Consider the following 20,813-nt stretch of genomic DNA (forward strand, 5'->3'; position numbering starts at 1 on the left):
CACACAGCACCAAGTCCTCTCACACAGCAGTGTCAGGTCCTCTTACACAGCACCATGTCCTCTCACACAACAGTGTCAGGTCCTCTCACACAGCAATGTCGGGTCCTCTCACACAGCACCAGGTCCTCTCACACAGCAGTGTCAGGTCCTCTCACACAGCACCAAGTCCTCTCACACAGCAGTGTCAGGTCCTCTCACACAGCACCAGGTCCTCTCACACAGCAATGTCGGGTCCTCTCACACGCAGCACCAGGTCCTCTCACACAGCAGTGTCAGGTCCTCTCACACAGCACCAGGTCCTCTCACACAGCACCAGGTCCTCTCACACACCAGTGTCAGGTCCTCTCACACAGCAGTGTCAGGTCCTCTCACACAGCACCAGGTCCTCTCACACAGCAGTGTCAGGTCCTCTCACACAGCACCAAGTCCTCTCACACAGCAGTGTCAGGTCCTCTCACACAGCACCAGGTCCTCTCACACAGCAATGTCGGGTCCTCTCACACGCAGCACCAGGTCCTCTCACACAGCACCATGTCCTCTCACACAGCAGTGTCAGGTCCTCTTACACAGCACCATGTCCTCTCACACAACAGTGTCAGGTCCTCTCACACAGCAATGTCAGGTCCTCTCACACAGCACCATGTCCTCTCACACAGCAATATCGGGTCCTCTCACACAGCAATATCGGGTCCTCTCACACGCAGCACCAGGTCCTCTCACACAACAGTGTCAGGTCCTCTCACACAGCAATGTCGGGTCCTCTCACACAGCATCAGGTCCTCTCACACAGCACCAGGTCCTCTCACACAGCAGTGTCAGGTCCTCTCACACAGCACCAAGTCCTCTCACACAGCAATGTCGGGTCCTCTCACACGCAGCACCAGGTCCTCTCACACAGCAGTGTCAGGTCCTCTCACACAGCACCAGGTTCTCTCACACAGCAATATTGGGTCCTCTCACACGCAGCGCCAGGTGCTCTCACACAGCAGTGTCAGGTCCTCTCACACAGCACCAGGTCCTCTCACACACCAGTGTCAGGTCCTCTCACACAGCACCATGTCCTCTCACACAACAGTGTCAGGTCCTCTCACACAGCACCATGTCCTCTCACACAACAGTGTCAGGTCCTCTCACACACAGCACCAGGTCCTCTCACACACCAGTGTCAGGTCCTCTCACACAGCACCATGTCCTCTCACACAGCAATATCGGGTCCTCTCACACGCAGCACCAGGTCCTCTCACACAACAGTGTCAGGTCCTCTCACACGCAACACCAGGTCCTCTCACACAGCAGTGTCAGGTCCTCTCACACAGCACAATGTCCTCTCACACAACAGTGTCAGGTCCTCTCACACAGCAATGTCGGGTCCTCTTACACAGCATCAGGTCCTCTCACACAGCAGTGTCAGGTCCTCTCACACAGCAGTGTCAGGTCCTCTCAAACAGCACCAAGTCCTCTCACACAGCAGTGTCAGGTCCTCTCACACAGCACCAGGTCCTCTCACACAGCAATGTCGGGTCCTCTCACACGCAGCACCAGGTCCTCTCACACAGCAGTGTCAGGTCCTCTCACACAGCACCATGTCCTCTCACACAACAGTGTCAGGTCCTCTTACACAGCAATGTCGGGTCCTCTCACACAGCACCAGGTCCTCTCACACAGCACCAGGTCCTCTCACACAGCACCAGGTCCTCTCACACAGCACCAGGTCCTCTCACACAGCACCATGTCCTCTCACACAACAGTGTCAGGTCCTCTTACACAGCAATGTCGGGTCCTCTCACACAGCACCAGGTCCTCTCACACAGCAGTGTCAGGTCCTCTCACACAGCACCAGGTCCTCTCACACAGCAGTGTCAGGTCCTCTCACACAGCACCAGGTCCTCTCACACAGCAATGTCGGGTCCTCTCACACAGCACCAGGTCCTCTCACACAGCACCAAGTCCTCTCACACAGCAGTGTCAGGTCCTCTCACACAGCACCAGGTCCTCTCACACAGCAGTGTCATGTCCTCTCACACAGCACCAGGTCCTCTCACACAGCACCAGGTCCTCTCACACACCAGTGTCAGGTCCTCTCACACAGCACCATGTCCTCTCACACAGCAGTGTCAGGTCCTCTCACACAGCACCAGGTCCTCTCACACAGCACCAAGTCCTCTCACACAGCAGTGTCAGGTCCTCTCACACAGCACCAGGTCCTCTCACACAGCAATGTCGGGTCCTCTCATACGCAGCACCAGGTCATCTCACACAGCAGTGTCAGGTCCTCTCACACAGCACCATGTCCTCTCACACAACAGTGTCAGGTCCTCTTACACAGCACCATGTCCTCTCACACAACAGTGTCAGGTCCTCTCACACAGCAATGTCGGGTCCTCTCACACAGCACCAGGTCCTCTCACACAGCAGTGTCAGGTCCTCTCACACAGCACCAAGTCCTCTCACACAGCAGTGTCAGGTCCTCTCACACAGCACCAGGTCCTCTCACACAGCAATGTCGGGTCCTCTCACACGCAGCACCAGGTCCTCTCACACAGCAGTGTCAGGTCCTCTCACACAGCACCAGGTCCTCTCACACAGCACCAGGTCCTCTCACACACCAGTGTCAGGTCCTCTCACACAGCAGTGTCAGGTCCTCTCACACAGCACCAGGTCCTCTCACACAGCAGTGTCAGGTCCTCTCACACAGCACCAAGTCCTCTCACACAGCAGTGTCAGGTCCTCTCACACAGCACCAGGTCCTCTCACACAGCAATGTCGGGTCCTCTCACACGCAGCACCAGGTCCTCTCACACAGCACCATGTCCTCTCACACAACAGTGTCAGGTCCTCTTACACAGCACCATGTCCTCTCACACAACAGTGTCAGGTCCTCTCACACAGCAATGTCAGGTCCTCTCACACAGCACCATGTCCTCTCACACAACAGTGTCAGGTCCTCTCACACGCAGCACCAGGTCCTCTCACACACCAGTGTCAGGTCCTCTAACACAGCACCATGTCCTCTCACACAGCAATATCGGGTCCTCTCACACAGCAATATCGGGTCCTCTCACACGCAGCACCAGGTCCTCTCACACAACAGTGTCAGGTCCTCTCACACAGCAATGTCGGGTCCTCTCACACAGCATCAGGTCCTCTCACACAGCACCAGGTCCTCTCACACAGCAGTGTCAGGTCCTCTCACACAGCACCAAGTCCTCTCACACAGCAATGTCGGGTCCTCTCACACGCAGCACCAGGTCCTCTCACACAGCAGTGTCAGGTCCTCTCACACAGCACCAGGTTCTCTCACACAGCAATATCGGGTCCTCTCACACGCAGCGCCAGGTGCTCTCACACAGCAGTGTCAGGTCCTCTCACACAGCACCAGGTCCTCTCACACACCAGTGTCAGGTCCTCTCACACAGCACCATGTCCTCTCACACAACAGTGTCAGGTCCTCTCACACAGCACCATGTCCTCTCACACAACAGTGTCAATTCCTCTCACACAGCACCATGTCCTCTCACACAACAGTGTCAGGTCCTCTCACACACAGCACCAGGTCCTCTCACACACCAGTGTCAGGTCCTCTCACACAGCACCATGTCCTCTCACACAGCAATATCGGGTCCTCTCACACGCAGCACCAGGTCCTCTCACACAACAGTGTCAGGTCCTCTCACACGCAACACCAGGTCCTCTCACACAGCAGTGTCAGGTCCTCTCACACAGCACAATGTCCTCTCACACAACAGTGTCAGGTCCTCTCACACAGCAATGTCGGGTCCTCTCACACAGCATCAGGTCCTCTCACACAGCAGTGTCAGGTCCTCTCACACAGCAGTGTCAGGTCCTCTCAAACAGCACCAAGTCCTCTCACACAGCAGTGTCAGGTCCTCTCACACAGCACCAGGTCCTCTCACACAGCAATGTCGGGTCCTCTCACACGCAGCACCAGGTCCTCTCACACAGCAGTGTCAGGTCCTCTCACACAGCACCATGTCCTCTCACACAACAGTGTCAGGTCCTCTTACACAGCAATGTCGGGTCCTCTCACACAGCACCAGGTCCTCTCACACAGCACCAGGTCCTCTCACACAGCACCAGGTCCTCTCACACAGCAATGTCGGGTCCTCTCACACGCAGCACCAGGTCCTCTCACACAGCAGTGTCAGGTCCTCTCACACAGCACCATGTCCTCTCACACAACAGTGTCAGGTCCTCTTACACAGCAATGTCGGGTCCTCTCACACAGCACCAGGTCCTCTCACACAGCAGTGTCAGGTCCTCTCACACAGCACCAGGTCCTCTCACACAGCAGTGTCAGGTCCTCTCACACAGCACCAGGTCCTCTCACACAGCAATGTCGGGTCCTCTCACACAGCACCAGGTCCTCTCACACAGCACCAAGTCCTCTCACACAGCAGTGTCAGGTCCTCTCACACAGCACCAGGTCCTCTCACACAGCAGTGTCATGTCCTCTCACACAGCACCAGGTCCTCTCACACAGCACCAGGTCCTCTCACACACCAGTGTCAGGTCCTCTCACACAGCACCATGTCCTCTCACACAGCAGTGTCAGGTCCTCTCACACAGCACCAGGTCCTCTCACACAGCACCAAGTCCTCTCACACAGCAGTGTCAGGTCCTCTCACACAGCACCAGGTCCTCTCACACAGCAATGTCGGGTCCTCTCATACGCAGCACCAGGTCATCTCACACAGCAGTGTCAGGTCCTCTCACACAGCACCAGGTCCTCTCACACAGCAATGTCGGGTCCTCTCATACGCAGCACCAGGTCCTCTCACACAACAGTGTCAGGTCCTCTTACACAGCACCATGTCCTCTCACACAACAGTGTCAGGTCCTCTCACACAGCAATGTCAGGTCCTCTCACACAGCACCATGTCCTCTCACACAACAGTGTCAGGTCCTCTCACACGCAGCACCAGGTCCTCTCACACACCAGTGTCAGGTCCTCTCACACAGCACCATGTCCTCTCACACAGCAATATCGGGTCCTCTCACACGCAGCACCAGGTCCTCTCACACAACAGTGTCAGGTCCTCTCACACGCAGCACCAGGTCCTCTCACACAGCAGTGTCAGGTCCTCTCACACAGCACCATGTGCTCTCACACAACAGTGTCAGGTCCTCTCACACAGCAATGTCGGGTCCTCTCACACAGCATCAGGTCCTCTCACACAGCAGTGTCAGGTCCTCTCACACAGCACCAGGTCCTCTCACACAGCACCAGGTCCTCTCACACACCAGTGTCAGGTCCTCTCACACAGCACCATGTCCTCTCACACAGCAGTGTCAGGTCCTCTCACACAGCACCAGGTCCTCTCACACAGCAATGTCGGGTCCTCTCATACGCAGCACCAGGTCATCTCACACAGCAGTGTCAGGTCCTCTCACACAGCACCAGGTCCTCTCACACAGCAATGTCGGGTCCTCTCATACGCAGCACCAGGTCCTCTCACACAACAGTGTCAGGTCCTCTTACACAGCACCATGTCCTCTCACACAACAGTGTCAGGTCCTCTCACACAGCAATGTCAGGTCCTCTCACACAGCACCATGTCCTCTCACACAACAGTGTCAGGTCCTCTCACACGCAGCACCAGGTCCTCTCACACACCAGTGTCAGGTCCTCTCACACAGCACCATGTCCTCTCACACAGCAATATCGGGTCCTCTCACACGCAGCACCAGGTCCTCTCACACAACAGTGTCAGGTCCTCTCACACGCAGCACCAGGTCCTCTCACACAGCAGTGTCAGGTCCTCTCACGCAGCACCATGTGCTCTCACACAACAGTGTCAGGTCCTCTCACACAGCAATGTCGGGTCCTCTCACACAGCATCAGGTCCTCTCACACAGCAGTGTCAGGTCCTCTCACACAGCACCAGGTCCTCTCACACAGCACCAGGTCCTCTCACACACCAGTGTCAGGTCCTCTCACACAGCACCATGTCCTCTCACACAGCAGTGTCAGGTCCTCTCACACAGCACCAGGTCCTCTCACACAGCACCAAGTCCTCTCACACAGCAGTGTCAGGTCCTCTCACACAGCACCATGTCCTCTCACACAACAGTGTCAGGTCCTCTTACACAGCACCATGTCCTCTCACACAACAGTGTCAGGTCCTCTCACACAGCAATGTCGGGTCCTCTCACACAGCACCAGGTCCTCTCACACAGCAGTGTCAGGTCCTCTCACACAGCACCAAGTCCTCTCACACAGCAGTGTCAGGTCCTCTCACACAGCACCAGGTCCTCTCACACAGCAATGTCGGGTCCTCTCACACGCAGCACCAGGTTCTCTCACACAGCAGTGTCAGGTCCTCTCACACAGCACCAGGTCCTCTCACACAGCACCAGGTCCTCTCACACACCAGTGTCAGGTCCTCTCACACAGCAGTGTCAGGTCCTCTCACACAGCACCAGGTCCTCTCACACAGCAGTGTCAGGTCCTCTCACACAGCACCAGGTCCTCTCACATAGCAATGTCGGGTCCTCTCACACGCAGCACCAGGTCCTCTCACACAGCAGTGTCAGGTCCTCTCACACAGCACCATGTCCTCTCACACAACAGTGTCAGGTCCTCTTACACAGCACCAGGTCCTCTCACACAGCACCAAGTCCTCTCACACAGCAGTGTCAGGTCCTCTCACACAGCACCAAGTCCTCTCACACAGCAGTGTCAGGTCCTCTCACACAGCACCAGGTCCTCTCACACAGCACCAGGTCCTCTCACACACCAGTGTCAGGTCCTCTCACACAGCATCATGTCCTCCCACACAGCAGTGTCAGGTCCTCTCACACAGCACCAGTTCCTCTCACACAGCACCAAGTCCTCTCACACAGCAGTGTCAGGTCCTCTCACACAGCACCAGGTCCTCTCACACAGCAATGTCGGGTCCTCTCATACGCAGCACCAGGTCATCTCACACAGCAGTGTCAGGTCCTCTCACACAGCACCATGTCCTCTCACTCAACAGTGTCAGGTCCTCTTACACAGCACCATGTCCTCTCACACAACAGTGTCAGGTCCTCTCACACAGCAATGTCGGGTCCTCTCACACAGCACCAGGTCCTCTCACACAGCAGTGTCAGGTCCTCTCACACAGCACCAAGTCCTCTCACACAGCAGTGTCAGGTCCTCTCACACAGCACCAGGTCCTCTCACACAGCAATGTCGGGTCCTCTCACACGCAGCACCAGGTCCTCTCACACAGCAGTGTCAGGTCCTCTCACACAGCACCAGGTCCTCTCACACAGCACCAGGTCCTCTCACACACCAGTGTCAGGTCCTCTCACACAGCAGTGTCAGGTCCTCTCACACAGCACCAGGTCCTCTCACACAGCAGTGTCAGGTCCTCTCACACAGCACCAAGTCCTCTCACACAGCAGTGTCAGGTCCTCTCACACAGCACCATGTCCTCTCACACAACAGTGTCAGGTCCTCTCACACAGCACAAAGTCCTCTCACACAGCAGTGTCAGGTCCTCTCACACAGCACCAAGTCCTCTCACACAGCAATGTCGGGTCCTCTCACACAGCACCAAGTCCTCTCACACAGCAGTGTTAGGTCCTCTCACACAGCACCAGGTCCTCTCACACAGCAATGTCAGGTCCTCTCACACGCAGCACCAGGTCCTCTCACACAGCAGTGTCAGGTCCTCTCACACAGCACCATGTCCTCTCACACAACAGTGTCAGGTCCTCTCACACGCAGCACCAGGTCATCTCACACAGCACCAGGTCCTCTCACACAACAGTGTCAGGTCCTCTCACACGCAGCACCACGTCCTCTCACACACCAGTGTCAGGTCCTCTCACACAGCACCATGTCCTCTCACACAGCAATATCGGGTCCTCTCACACGCAGCACCAGGTCCTCTCACACAGCACCATGTCCTCTCACACAGCAATATCGGGTCCTCTCACACGCAGCACCAGGTCCTCTCACACAACAGTGTCAGGTCCTCTCACACGCAGCACCAGGTCCTCTCACACAGCAGTGTCAGGTCCTCTCACACAGCACCAGGTGCTCTCACACAGCAGTGTCAGGTCCTCTCACACAGCACCAGGTCCTCTCACACACCAGTGTCAGGTCCTCTCACACAGCACCATGTCCTCTCACACAACAGTGTCAGGTCCTCTCACACACAGCACCAGGTCCTCTCACACACCAGTGTCAGGTCCTCTCACACAGCACCATGTCCTCTCACACAGCAATATCGGGTCCTCTCACACGCAGCACCAGGTCCTCTCACACAACAGTGTCAGGTCCTCTCACACGCAGCACCAGGTCCTGTCACACAGCAGTGTCAGGTCCTCTCACACAGCACAATGTCCTCTCACACAACAGTGTCAGGTCCTCTCACACAGCAATGTCGGGTCCTCTCACACAGCATCAGGTCCTCTAACACAGCAGTGTCAGGTCCTCTCACACAGCAGTGTCAGGTCCTCTCACACAGCACCAAGTCCTCTCACACAGCAGTGTCAGGTCCTCTCACACAGCACCAGGTCCTCTCACACAGCAATGTCGGGTCCTCTCACACGCAGCACCAGGTCCTCTCACACAGCAGTGTCAGGTCCTCTCACACAGCACCATGTCCTCTCACACAACAGTGTCAGGTCCTCTCACACAACAGTGTCAGGTCCTCTTACACAGCAATGTCGGGTCCTCTCACACAGCACCAGGTCCTCTCACACAGCACCAGGTCCTCTCACACAGCACCATGTCCTCTCACACAACAGTGTCAGGTCCTCTTACACAGCAATGTCGGGTCCTCTCACACAGCACCAGGTCCTCTCACACAGCAGTGTCAGGTCCTCTCACACAGCACCAGGTCCTCTCACACAGCAGTGTCAGGTCCTCTCACACAGCACCAGGTCCTCTCACACAGCAATGTCGGGTCCTCTCACACAGCACCAGGTCCTCTCACACAGCACCAAGTCCTCTCACACAGCAGTGTCAGGTCCTCTCACACAGCACCAGGTCCTCTCACACAGCAGTGTCATGTCCTCTCACACAGCACCAGGTCCTCTCACACAGCACCAGGTCCTCTCACACACCAGTGTCAGGTCCTCTCACACAGCACCATGTCCTCTCACACAGCAGTGTCAGGTCCTCTCACACAGCACCAGGTCCTCTCACACAGCACCAAGTCCTCTCACACAGCAGTGTCAGGTCCTCTCACACAGCACCAGGTCCTCTCACACAGCAATGTCGGGTCCTCTCATACGCAGCACCAGGTCATCTCACACAGCAGTGTCAGGTCCTCTCACACAGCACCAGGTCCTCTCACACAGCAATGTCGGGTCCTCTCATACGCAGCACCAGGTCCTCTCACACAACAGTGTCAGGTCCTCTTACACAGCACCATGTCCTCTCACACAACAGTGTCAGGTCCTCTTACACAGCAATGTCGGGTCCTCTCACACAGCACCAGGTCCTCTCACACAGCACCAGGTCCTCTCACACAGCACCAGGTCCTCTCACACAGCACCAGGTCCTCTCACACAGCACCATGTCCTCTCACACAACAGTGTCAGGTCCTCTTACACAGCAATGTCGGGTCCTCTCACACAGCACCAGGTCCTCTCACACAGCAGTGTCAGGTCCTCTCACACAGCACCAGGTCCTCTCACACAGCAGTGTCAGGTCCTCTCACACAGCACCAGGTCCTCTCACACAGCAATGTCGGGTCCTCTCACACAGCACCAGGTCCTCTCACACAGCACCAAGTCCTCTCACACAGCAGTGTCAGGTCCTCTCACACAGCACCAGGTCCTCTCACACAGCAGTGTCATGTCCTCTCACACAGCACCAGGTCCTCTCACACAGCACCAGGTCCTCTCACACACCAGTGTCAGGTCCTCTCACACAGCACCATGTCCTCTCACACAGCAGTGTCAGGTCCTCTCACACAGCACCAGGTCCTCTCACACAGCACCAAGTCCTCTCACACAGCAGTGTCAGGTCCTCTCACACAGCACCAGGTCCTCTCACACAGCAATGTCGGGTCCTCTCATACGCAGCACCAGGTCATCTCACACAGCAGTGTCAGGTCCTCTCACACAGCACCATGTCCTCTCACACAACAGTGTCAGGTCCTCTTACACAGCACCATGTCCTCTCACACAACAGTGTCAGGTCCTCTCACACAGCAATGTCGGGTCCTCTCACACAGCACCAGGTCCTCTCACACAGCAGTGTCAGGTCCTCTCACACAGCACCAAGTCCTCTCACACAGCAGTGTCAGGTCCTCTCACACAGCACCAGGTCCTCTCACACAGCAATGTCGGGTCCTCTCACACGCAGCACCAGGTCCTCTCACACAGCAGTGTCAGGTCCTCTCACACAGCACCAGGTCCTCTCACACAGCACCAGGTCCTCTCACACACCAGTGTCAGGTCCTCTCACACAGCAGTGTCAGGTCCTCTCACACAGCACCAGGTCCTCTCACACAGCAGTGTCAGGTCCTCTCACACAGCACCAAGTCCTCTCACACAGCAGTGTCAGGTCCTCTCACACAGCACCAGGTCCTCTCACACAGCAATGTCGGGTCCTCTCACACGCAGCACCAGGTCCTCTCACACAGCACCATGTCCTCTCACACAACAGTGTCAGGTCCTCTTACACAGCACCATGTCCTCTCACACAACAGTGTCAGGTCCTCTCACACAGCAATGTCAGGTCCTCTCACACAGCACCATGTCCTCTCACACAACAGTGTCAGGTCCTCTCACACGCAGCACCAGGTCCTCTCACACACCAGTGTCAGGTCCTCTAACACAGCACCATGTCCTCTCACACAGCAATATCGGGTCCTCTCACACAGCAATATCGGGTCCTCTCACACGCAGCACCAGGTCCTCTCACACAACAGTGTCAGGTCCTCTCACACAGCAATGTCGGGTCCTCTCACACAGCATCAGGTCCTCTCACACAGCACCAGGTCCTCTCACACAGCAGTGTCAGGTCCTCTCACACAGCACCAAGTCCTCTCACACAGCAATGTCGGGTCCTCTCACACGCAGCACCAGGTCCTCTCACACAGCAGTGTCAGGTCCTCTCACACAGCACCAGGTTCTCTCACACAGCAATATCGGGTCCTCTCACACGCAGCGCCAGGTGCTCTCACACAGCAGTGTCAGGTCCTCTCACACAGCACCAGGTCCTCTCACACACCAGTGTCAGGTCCTCTCACACAGCACCATGTCCTCTCACACAACAGTGTCAGGTCCTCTCACACAGCACCATGTCCTCTCACACAACAGTGTCAATTCCTCTCACACAGCACCATGTCCTCTCACACAACAGTGTCAGGTCCTCTCACACACAGCACCAGGTCCTCTCACACACCAGTGTCAGGTCCTCTCACACAGCACCATGTCCTCTCACACAGCAATATCGGGTCCTCTCACACGCAGCACCAGGTCCTCTCACACAACAGTGTCAGGTCCTCTCACACGCAACACCAGGTCCTCTCACACAGCAGTGTCAGGTCCTCTCACACAGCACAATGTCCTCTCACACAACAGTGTCAGGTCCTCTCACACAGCAATGTCGGGTCCTCTCACACAGCATCAGGTCCTCTCACACAGCAGTGTCAGGTCCTCTCACACAGCAGTGTCAGGTCCTCTCAAACAGCACCAAGTCCTCTCACACAGCAGTGTCAGGTCCTCTCACACAGCACCAGGTCCTCTCACACAGCAATGTCGGGTCCTCTCACACGCAGCACCAGGTCCTCTCACACAGCAGTGTCAGGTCCTCTCACACAGCACCATGTCCTCTCACACAACAGTGTCAGGTCCTCTTACACAGCAATGTCGGGTCCTCTCACACAGCACCAGGTCCTCTCACACAGCACCAGGTCCTCTCACACAGCACCAGGTCCTCTCACACAGCAATGTCGGGTCCTCTCACACGCAGCACCAGGTCCTCTCACACAGCAGTGTCAGGTCCTCTCACACAGCACCATGTCCTCTCACACAACAGTGTCAGGTCCTCTTACACAGCAATGTCGGGTCCTCTCACACAGCACCAGGTCCTCTCACACAGCAGTGTCAGGTCCTCTCACACAGCACCAGGTCCTCTCACACAGCAGTGTCAGGTCCTCTCACACAGCACCAGGTCCTCTCACACAGCAATGTCGGGTCCTCTCACACAGCACCAGGTCCTCTCACACAGCACCAAGTCCTCTCACACAGCAGTGTCAGGTCCTCTCACACAGCACCAGGTCCTCTCACACAGCAGTGTCATGTCCTCTCACACAGCACCAGGTCCTCTCACACAGCACCAGGTCCTCTCACACACCAGTGTCAGGTCCTCTCACACAGCACCATGTCCTCTCACACAGCAGTGTCAGGTCCTCTCACACAGCACCAGGTCCTCTCACACAGCACCAAGTCCTCTCACACAGCAGTGTCAGGTCCTCTCACACAGCACCAGGTCCTCTCACACAGCAATGTCGGGTCCTCTCATACGCAGCACCAGGTCATCTCACACAGCAGTGTCAGGTCCTCTCACACAGCACCAGGTCCTCTCACACAGCAATGTCGGGTCCTCTCATACGCAGCACCAGGTCCTCTCACACAACAGTGTCAGGTCCTCTTACACAGCACCATGTCCTCTCACACAACAGTGTCAGGTCCTCTCACACAGCAATGTCAGGTCCTCTCACACAGCACCATGTCCTCTCACACAACAGTGTCAGGTCCTCTCACACGCAGCACCAGGTCCTCTCACACACCAGTGTCAGGTCCTCTCACACAGCACCATGTCCTCTCACACAGCAATATCGGGTCCTCTCACACGCAGCACCAGGTCCTCTCACACAACAGTGTCAGGTCCTCTCACACGCAGCACCAGGTCCTCTCACACAGCAGTGTCAGGTCCTCTCACACAGCACCATGTGCTCTCACACAACAGTGTCAGGTCCTCTCACACAGCAATGTCGGGTCCTCTCACACAGCATCAGGTCCTCTCACACAGCAGTGTCAGGTCCTCTCACACAGCACCAGGTCCTCTCACACAGCACCAGGTCCTCTCACACACCAGTGTCAGGTCCTCTCACACAGCACCATGTCCTCTCACACAGCAGTGTCAGGTCCTCTCACACAGCACCAGGTCCTCTCACACAGCAATGTCGGGTCCTCTCATACGCAGCACCAGGTCATCTCACACAGCAGTGTCAGGTCCTCTCACACAGCACCAGGTCCTCTCACACAGCAATGTCGGGTCCTCTCATACGCAGCACCAGGTCCTCTCACACAACAGTGTCAGGTCCTCTTACACAGCACCATGTCCTCTCACACAACAGTGTCAGGTCCTCTCACACAGCAATGTCAGGTCCTCTCACACAGCACCATGTCCTCTCACACAACAGTGTCAGGTCCTCTCACACGCAGCACCAGGTCCTCTCACACACCAGTGTCAGGTCCTCTCACACAGCACCATGTCCTCTCACACAGCAATATCGGGTCCTCTCACACGCAGCACCAGGTCCTCTCACACAACAGTGTCAGGTCCTCTCACACGCAGCACCAGGTCCTCTCACACAGCAGTGTCAGGTCCTCTCACGCAGCACCATGTGCTCTCACACAACAGTGTCAGGTCCTCTCACACAGCAATGTCGGGTCCTCTCACACAGCATCAGGTCCTCTCACACAGCAGTGTCAGGTCCTCTCACACAGCACCAGGTCCTCTCACACAGCACCAGGTCCTCTCACACACCAGTGTCAGGTCCTCTCACACAGCACCATGTCCTCTCACACAGCAGTGTCAGGTCCTCTCACACAGCACCAGGTCCTCTCACACAGCACCAAGTCCTCTCACACAGCAGTGTCAGGTCCTCTCACACAGCACCATGTCCTCTCACACAACAGTGTCAGGTCCTCTTACACAGCACCATGTCCTCTCACACAACAGTGTCAGGTCCTCTCACACAGCAATGTCGGGTCCTCTCACACAGCACCAGGTCCTCTCACACAGCAGTGTCAGGTCCTCTCACACAGCACCAAGTCCTCTCACACAGCAGTGTCAGGTCCTCTCACACAGCACCAGGTCCTCTCACACAGCAATGTCGGGTCCTCTCACACGCAGCACCAGGTTCTCTCACACAGCAGTGTCAGGTCCTCTCACACAGCACCAGGTCCTCTCACACAGCACCAGGTCCTCTCACACACCAGTGTCAGGTCCTCTCACACAGCAGTGTCAGGTCCTCTCACACAGCACCAGGTCCTCTCACACAGCAGTGTCAGGTCCTCTCACACAGCACCAGGTCCTCTCACATAGCAATGTCGGGTCCTCTCACACGCAGCACCAGGTCCTCTCACACAGCAGTGTCAGGTCCTCTCACACAGCACCATGTCCTCTCACACAACAGTGTCAGGTCCTCTTACACAGCACCAGGTCCTCTCACACAGCACCAAGTCCTCTCACACAGCAGTGTCAGGTCCTCTCACACAGCACCAAGTCCTCTCACACAGCAGTGTCAGGTCCTCTCACACAGCACCAGGTCCTCTCACACAGCACCAGGTCCTCTCACACACCAGTGTCAGGTCCTCTCACACAGCATCATGTCCTCCCACACAGCAGTGTCAGGTCCTCTCACACAGCACCAGTTCCTCTCACACAGCACCAAGTCCTCTCACACAGCAGTGTCAGGTCCTCTCACACAGCACCAGGTCCTCTCACACAGCAATGTCGGGTCCTCTCATACGCAGCACCAGGTCATCTCACACAGCAGTGTCAGGTCCTCTCACACAGCACCATGTCCTCTCACTCAACAGTGTCAGGTCCTCTTACACAGCACCATGTCCTCTCACACAACAGTGTCAGGTCCTCTCACACAGCAATGTCGGGTCCTCTCACACAGCACCAGGTCCTCTCACACAGCAGTGTCAGGTCCTCTCACACAGCACCAAGTCCTCTCACACAGCAGTGTCAGGTCCTCTCACACAGCACCAGGTCCTCTCACACAGCAATGTCGGGTCCTCTCACACGCAGCACCAGGTCCTCTCACACAGCAGTGTCAGGTCCTCTCACACAGCACCAGGTCCTCTCACACAGCACCAGGTCCTCTCACACACCAGTGTCAGGTCCTCTCACACAGCAGTGTCAGGTCCTCTCACACAGCACCAGGTCCTCTCACACAGCAGTGTCAGGTCCTCTCACACAGCACCAAGTCCTCTCACACAGCAGTGTCAGGTCCTCTCACACAGCACCATGTCCTCTCACACAACAGTGTCAGGTCCTCTCACACAGCACAAAGTCCTCTCACACAGCAGTGTCAGGTCCTCTCACACAGCACCAAGTCCTCTCACACAGCAATGTCGGGTCCTCTCACACAGCACCAAGTCCTCTCACACAGCAGTGTCAGGTCCTCTCACACAGCACCAGGTCCTCTCACACAGCAATGTCAGGTCCTCTCACACGCAGCACCAGGTCCTCTCACACAGCAGTGTCAGGTCCTCTCACACAGCACCATGTCCTCTCACACAACAGTGTCAGGTCCTCTCACACGCAGCACCAGGTCATCTCACACAGCACCAGGTCCTCTCACACAACAGTGTCAGGTCCTCTCACACGCAGCACCACGTCCTCTCACACACCAGTGTCAGGTCCTCTCACACAGCACCATGTCCTCTCACACAGCAATATCGGGTCCTCTCACACGCAGCACCAGGTCCTCTCACACAGCACCATGTCCTCTCACACAGCAATATCGGGTCCTCTCACACGCAGCACCAGGTCCTCTCACACAACAGTGTCAGGTCCTCTCACACGCAGCACCAGGTCCTCTCACACAGCAGTGTCAGGTCCTCTCACACAGCACCAGGTGCTCTCACACAGCAGTGTCAGGTCCTCTCACACAGCACCAGGTCCTCTCACACACCAGTGTCAGGTCCTCTCACACAGCACCATGTCCTCTCACACAACAGTGTCAGGTCCTCTCACACACAGCACCAGGTCCTCTCACACACCAGTGTCAGGTCCTCTCACACAGCACCATGTCCTCTCACACAGCAATATCGGGTCCTCTCACACGCAGCACCAGGTCCTCTCACACAACAGTGTCAGGTCCTCTCACACGCAGCACCAGGTCCTGTCACACAGCAGTGTCAGGTCCTCTCACACAGCACAATGTCCTCTCACACAACAGTGTCAGGTCCTCTCACACAGCAATGTCGGGTCCTCTCACACAGCATCAGGTCCTCTAACACAGCAGTGTCAGGTCCTCTCACACAGCAGTGTCAGGTCCTCTCACACAGCACCAAGTCCTCTCACACAGCAGTGTCAGGTCCTCTCACACAGCACCAGGTCCTCTCACACAGCAATGTCGGGTCCTCTCACACGCAGCACCAGGTCCTCTCACACAGCAGTGTCAGGTCCTCTCACACAGCACCATGTCCTCTCACACAACAGTGTCAGGTCCTCTCACACAACAGTGTCAGGTCCTCTTACACAGCAATGTCGGGTCCTCTCACACAGCACCAGGTCCTCTCACACAGCACCAGGTCCTCTCACACAGCACCATGTCCTCTCACACAACAGTGTCAGGTCCTCTTACACAGCAATGTCGGGTCCTCTCACACAGCACCAGGTCCTCTCACACAGCAGTGTCAGGTCCTCTCACACAGCACCAGGTCCTCTCACACAGCAGTGTCAGGTCCTCTCACACAGCACCAGGTCCTCTCACACAGCAATGTCGGGTCCTCTCACACAGCACCAGGTCCTCTCACACAGCACCAAGTCCTCTCACACAGCAGTGTCAGGTCCTCTCACACAGCACCAGGTCCTCTCACACAGCAGTGTCATGTCCTCTCACACAGCACCAGGTCCTCTCACACAGCACCAGGTCCTCTCACACACCAGTGTCAGGTCCTCTCACACAGCACCATGTCCTCTCACACAGCAGTGTCAGGTCCTCTCACACAGCACCAGGTCCTCTCACACAGCACCAAGTCCTCTCACACAGCAGTGTCAGGTCCTCTCACACAGCACCAGGTCCTCTCACACAGCAATGTCGGGTCCTCTCATACGCAGCACCAGGTCATCTCACACAGCAGTGTCAGGTCCTCTCACACAGCACCAGGTCCTCTCACACAGCAATGTCGGGTCCTCTCATACGCAGCACCAGGTCCTCTCACACAACAGTGTCAGGTCCTCTTACACAGCACCATGTCCTCTCACACAACAGTGTCAGGTCCTCTCACACGCAGCACCAGGTCCTCTCACACACCAGTGTCAGGTCCTCTCACACAGCACCATGTCCTCTCACACAGCAATATCGGGTCCTCTCACACGCAGCACCAGGTCCTCTCACACAACAGTGTCAGGTCCTCTCACACGCAGCACCAGGTCCTCTCACACAGCAGTGTCAGGTCCTCTCACACAGCACCATGTGCTCTCACACAACAGTGTCAGGTCCTCTCACACAGCAATGTCGGGTCCTCTCACACAGCATCAGGTCCTCTCACACAGCAGTGTCAGGTCCTCTCACACAGCACCAGGTCCTCTCACACAGCAGTGTCAGGTCCTCTCACACAGCACCAGGTCCTCTCACACAGCACCAGGTCCTCTCACACACCAGTGTCAGGTCCTCTCACACAGCACCATGTCCTCTCACACAGCAATGTCGGGTCCTCTCATACGCAGCACCAGGTCATCTCACACAGCAGTGTCAGGTCCTCTCACACAGCACCATGTCCTCTCACACAACAGTGTCAGGTCCTCTTACACAGCACCATGTCCTCTCACACAACAGTGTCAGGTCCTCTCACACAGCAATGTCGGGTCCTCTCACACAGCACCAGGTCCTCTCACACAGCAGTGTCAGGTCCTCTCACACAGCACCAAGTCCTCTCACACAGCAGTGTCAGGTCCTCTCACACAGCACCAGGTCCTCTCACACAGCAATGTCGGGTCCTCTCACACGCAGCACCAGGTCCTCTCACACAGCAGTGTCAGGTCCTCTCACACAGCACCAGGTCCTCTCACACAGCACCAGGTCCTCTCACACACCAGTGTCAGGTCCTCTCACACAGCAGTGTCAGGTCCTCTCACACAGCACCAGGTCCTCTCACACAGCAGTGTCAGGTCCTCTCACACAGCACCAAGTCCTCTCACACAGCAGTGTCAGGTCCTCTCACACAGCACCATGTCCTCTCACACAACAGTGTCAGGTCCTCTCACACAGCAATGTCGGGTCCTCTCACACAGCACCAAGTCCTCTCACACAGCAGTGTCAGGTCCTCTCACACAGCACCAGGTCCTCTCACACAGCAATGTCGGGTCCTCTCACACGCAGCACCAGGTCCTCTCACACAGCAGTGTCAGGTCCTCTCACACAGCACCATGTCCTCTCACACAACAGTGTCAGGTCCTCTCACACGCAGCACCAGGTCCTCTCACACAGCACCAGGTCCTCTCACACAACAGTGTCAGGTCCTCTCACACGCAGCACCACGTCCTCTCACACACCAGTGTCAGGTCCTCTCACACAGCACCATGTCCTCTCACACAGCAATATCGGGTCCTCTCACACGCAGCACCAGGTCCTCTCACACAGCACCATGTCCTCTCACACAACAGTGTCAGGTCCTCTCACACGCAGCACCACGTCCTCTCACACACCAGTGTCAGGTCCTCTCACACAGCACCATGTCCTCTCACACAGCAATATCGGGTCCTCTCACACGCAGCACCAGGTCCTCTCACACAGCAATGTCGGGTCCTCTCACACACAGCACCAGGTCCTCTCACACGTACAGTAGGTGCCATCACTCGCTATGAGCGAAGTGGGCATCTGCTGAGGGCTCAAACTCAACAGGGCTCACCGTGCACTGGCTCAGATATGGTCTGGTTACTCCGCCCCCTGTCTGCAGCTGTCAGCTCCTGCAGTTAAAACCAGACCAACATTGGCTCAGAAATAAACTCTCTCTTTTATCACTGAAACAGTTCAGAGAAATGTATTTCTGAAAACAAATAAGCTGTGCAGTTGAAAAGTTAAACGCCGCTTTGTAGTTGATACTGTCGCTTTGAGTGATGCGTTCAGGTGCATCAAAGCTGTTGTGTGCATAAAGTATGGGTTCACCCAGGGTGGAAAACCAGCTCGGTGTGGCACTGCCGCCAGTCCTAAGCTGTCATGTCGGTCTCTCTCTTGGGTCCTCTAGTCATCCAGTTCGGGATGGTGACTCTCTTCGTGGCCTCCTTCCCTCTGGCTCCTCTATTTGCTCTTCTCAACAACATCATTGAGATTCGCCTGGATGCCAAGAAGTTTGTGATGGAGCTGCGTCGGCCAATCGCCGCCAAAGCCAAGGACATCGGTACAAGCCGCAAAACACACCACACAAGTCCTCCACCATGGAGAAAGCCATGTTGTTGGCACGTTGTGGTGAAGTGAGGGAGATGTTCGGTGTAGCCGGTGAACCTGAAGGAGGCGTCTCCAGCCAGGTGAACCCGGAGGAGGCGTCTCCAGCCAGGTGAACCCGGAGGAGGCGTCTCCAGCCAGGTGAACCCGGAGGAGGCGTCTCCAGCCAGGTGAACCCGGAGGAGGCGTCTCCAGCCAGGTGAACCCGGAGGAGGCGTCTCCAGCCAGGTGAACCCGGAGGAGGCGTCTCCAGCCAGGTGAACCCGGAGGAGGCGTCTCCAGCCAGGTGAACCCGAAGGAGGCGTCTCCAGCCAGGTGAACCCGGAGGAGGCGTCTCCAGCCAGGTGAACCCGGAGGAGGCGTCTCCAGCCAGGTGAACCCGAAGGAGGCGTCTCCAGCCAGGTGAACCCGGAGGAGGCGTCTCCAGCCAGGTGAACCCGGAGGAGGCGTCTCCAGCCAGGTGAACCCGGAGGAGGCGTCTCCAGCCAGGTGAACCCGGAGGAGGCGTCTCCAGCCAGGTGAACCCGGAGGAGGCGTCTCCAGCCAGGTGAACCCGGAGGAGGCGTCTCCAGCCAGGTGAACCCGGAGGAGGCGTCTCCAGCCAGGTGAACCCGAAGGAGGCGTCTCCAGCCAGGTGAACCCGGAGGAGGCGTCTCCAGCCAGGTGAACCCGGAGGAGGCGTCTCCAGCCAGGTGAACCCGGAGGAGGCGTCTCCAGCCAGGTGAACCCGGAGGAGGCGTCTCCAGCCAGGTGAACCCGGAGGAGGCGTCTCCAGCCAGGTGAACCCGGAGGAGGCGTCTCCAGCCAGGTGAACCCGGAGGAGGCGTGTCCTGCCAGGTGAACCCGGAGGAGGCGTCTCCAGCCAGGTGAACCCGGAGGAGGCGTCTCCAGCCAGGTGAACCCGGAGGAGGCGTCTCCAGCCAGGTGAACCCGAAGGAGGCGTCTCCAGCCAGGTGAACCCGGAGGAGGCGTCTCCAGCCAGGTGAACCCGGAGGAGGCGTCTCCAGCCAGGTGAACCCGAAGGAGGCGTCTCCAGCCAGGTGAACCCGGAGGAGGCGTCTCCAGCCAGGTGAACCCGGAGGAGGCGTCTCCAGCCAGGTGAACCCGAAGGAGGCGTCTCCAGCCAGGTGAACCCGGAGGAGGCGTCTCCAGCCAGGTGAACCCGGAGGAGGCGTGTCCTGCCAGGTGAACCCGGAGGAGGCGTCTCCAGCCAGGTGAACCCGGAGGAGGCGTGTCCAGCCAGGTGAACCCGGAGGAGGCGTCTCCAGCCAGGTGAACCCGGAGGAGGCGTGTCCTGCAGTCGCTCAGTGTTTAACGTCCAACTCTGTGTCTGCAGGAATCTGGTACAACCTTCTCAGAGGCCTCAGCAAGGTAGCTGTCATCGTTAACGTGAGTCTGGTTTCTTTACATACTGCAGGACCTCAG

The 20,813-nt window shown here is 56.9% G+C and overlaps 1 protein-coding gene across 1 annotated transcript in view; it reads left to right on the plus strand.

Moving 5' to 3' along the window:
• Positions 1 to 20,813, plus strand: part of ano1a (anoctamin 1, calcium activated chloride channel a) — a 168,541-nt gene that overhangs the window by 140,815 nt on the left and 6,913 nt on the right. Inside the window, exons 21-22 of the mRNA XM_080517682.1 lie at positions 19,192 to 19,344; positions 20,725 to 20,777. Of these exons, the coding sequence (XP_080373808.1) occupies positions 19,192 to 19,344; positions 20,725 to 20,777 (206 nt within the window). The remainder of the gene's footprint in view (positions 1 to 19,191; positions 19,345 to 20,724; positions 20,778 to 20,813) is intronic.

This window comes from Blennius ocellaris, assembly GCF_963422515.1.
Source record: "Blennius ocellaris genome assembly, chromosome: 1".
Taxonomy (NCBI): domain Eukaryota; kingdom Metazoa; phylum Chordata; class Actinopteri; order Blenniiformes; family Blenniidae; genus Blennius; species Blennius ocellaris.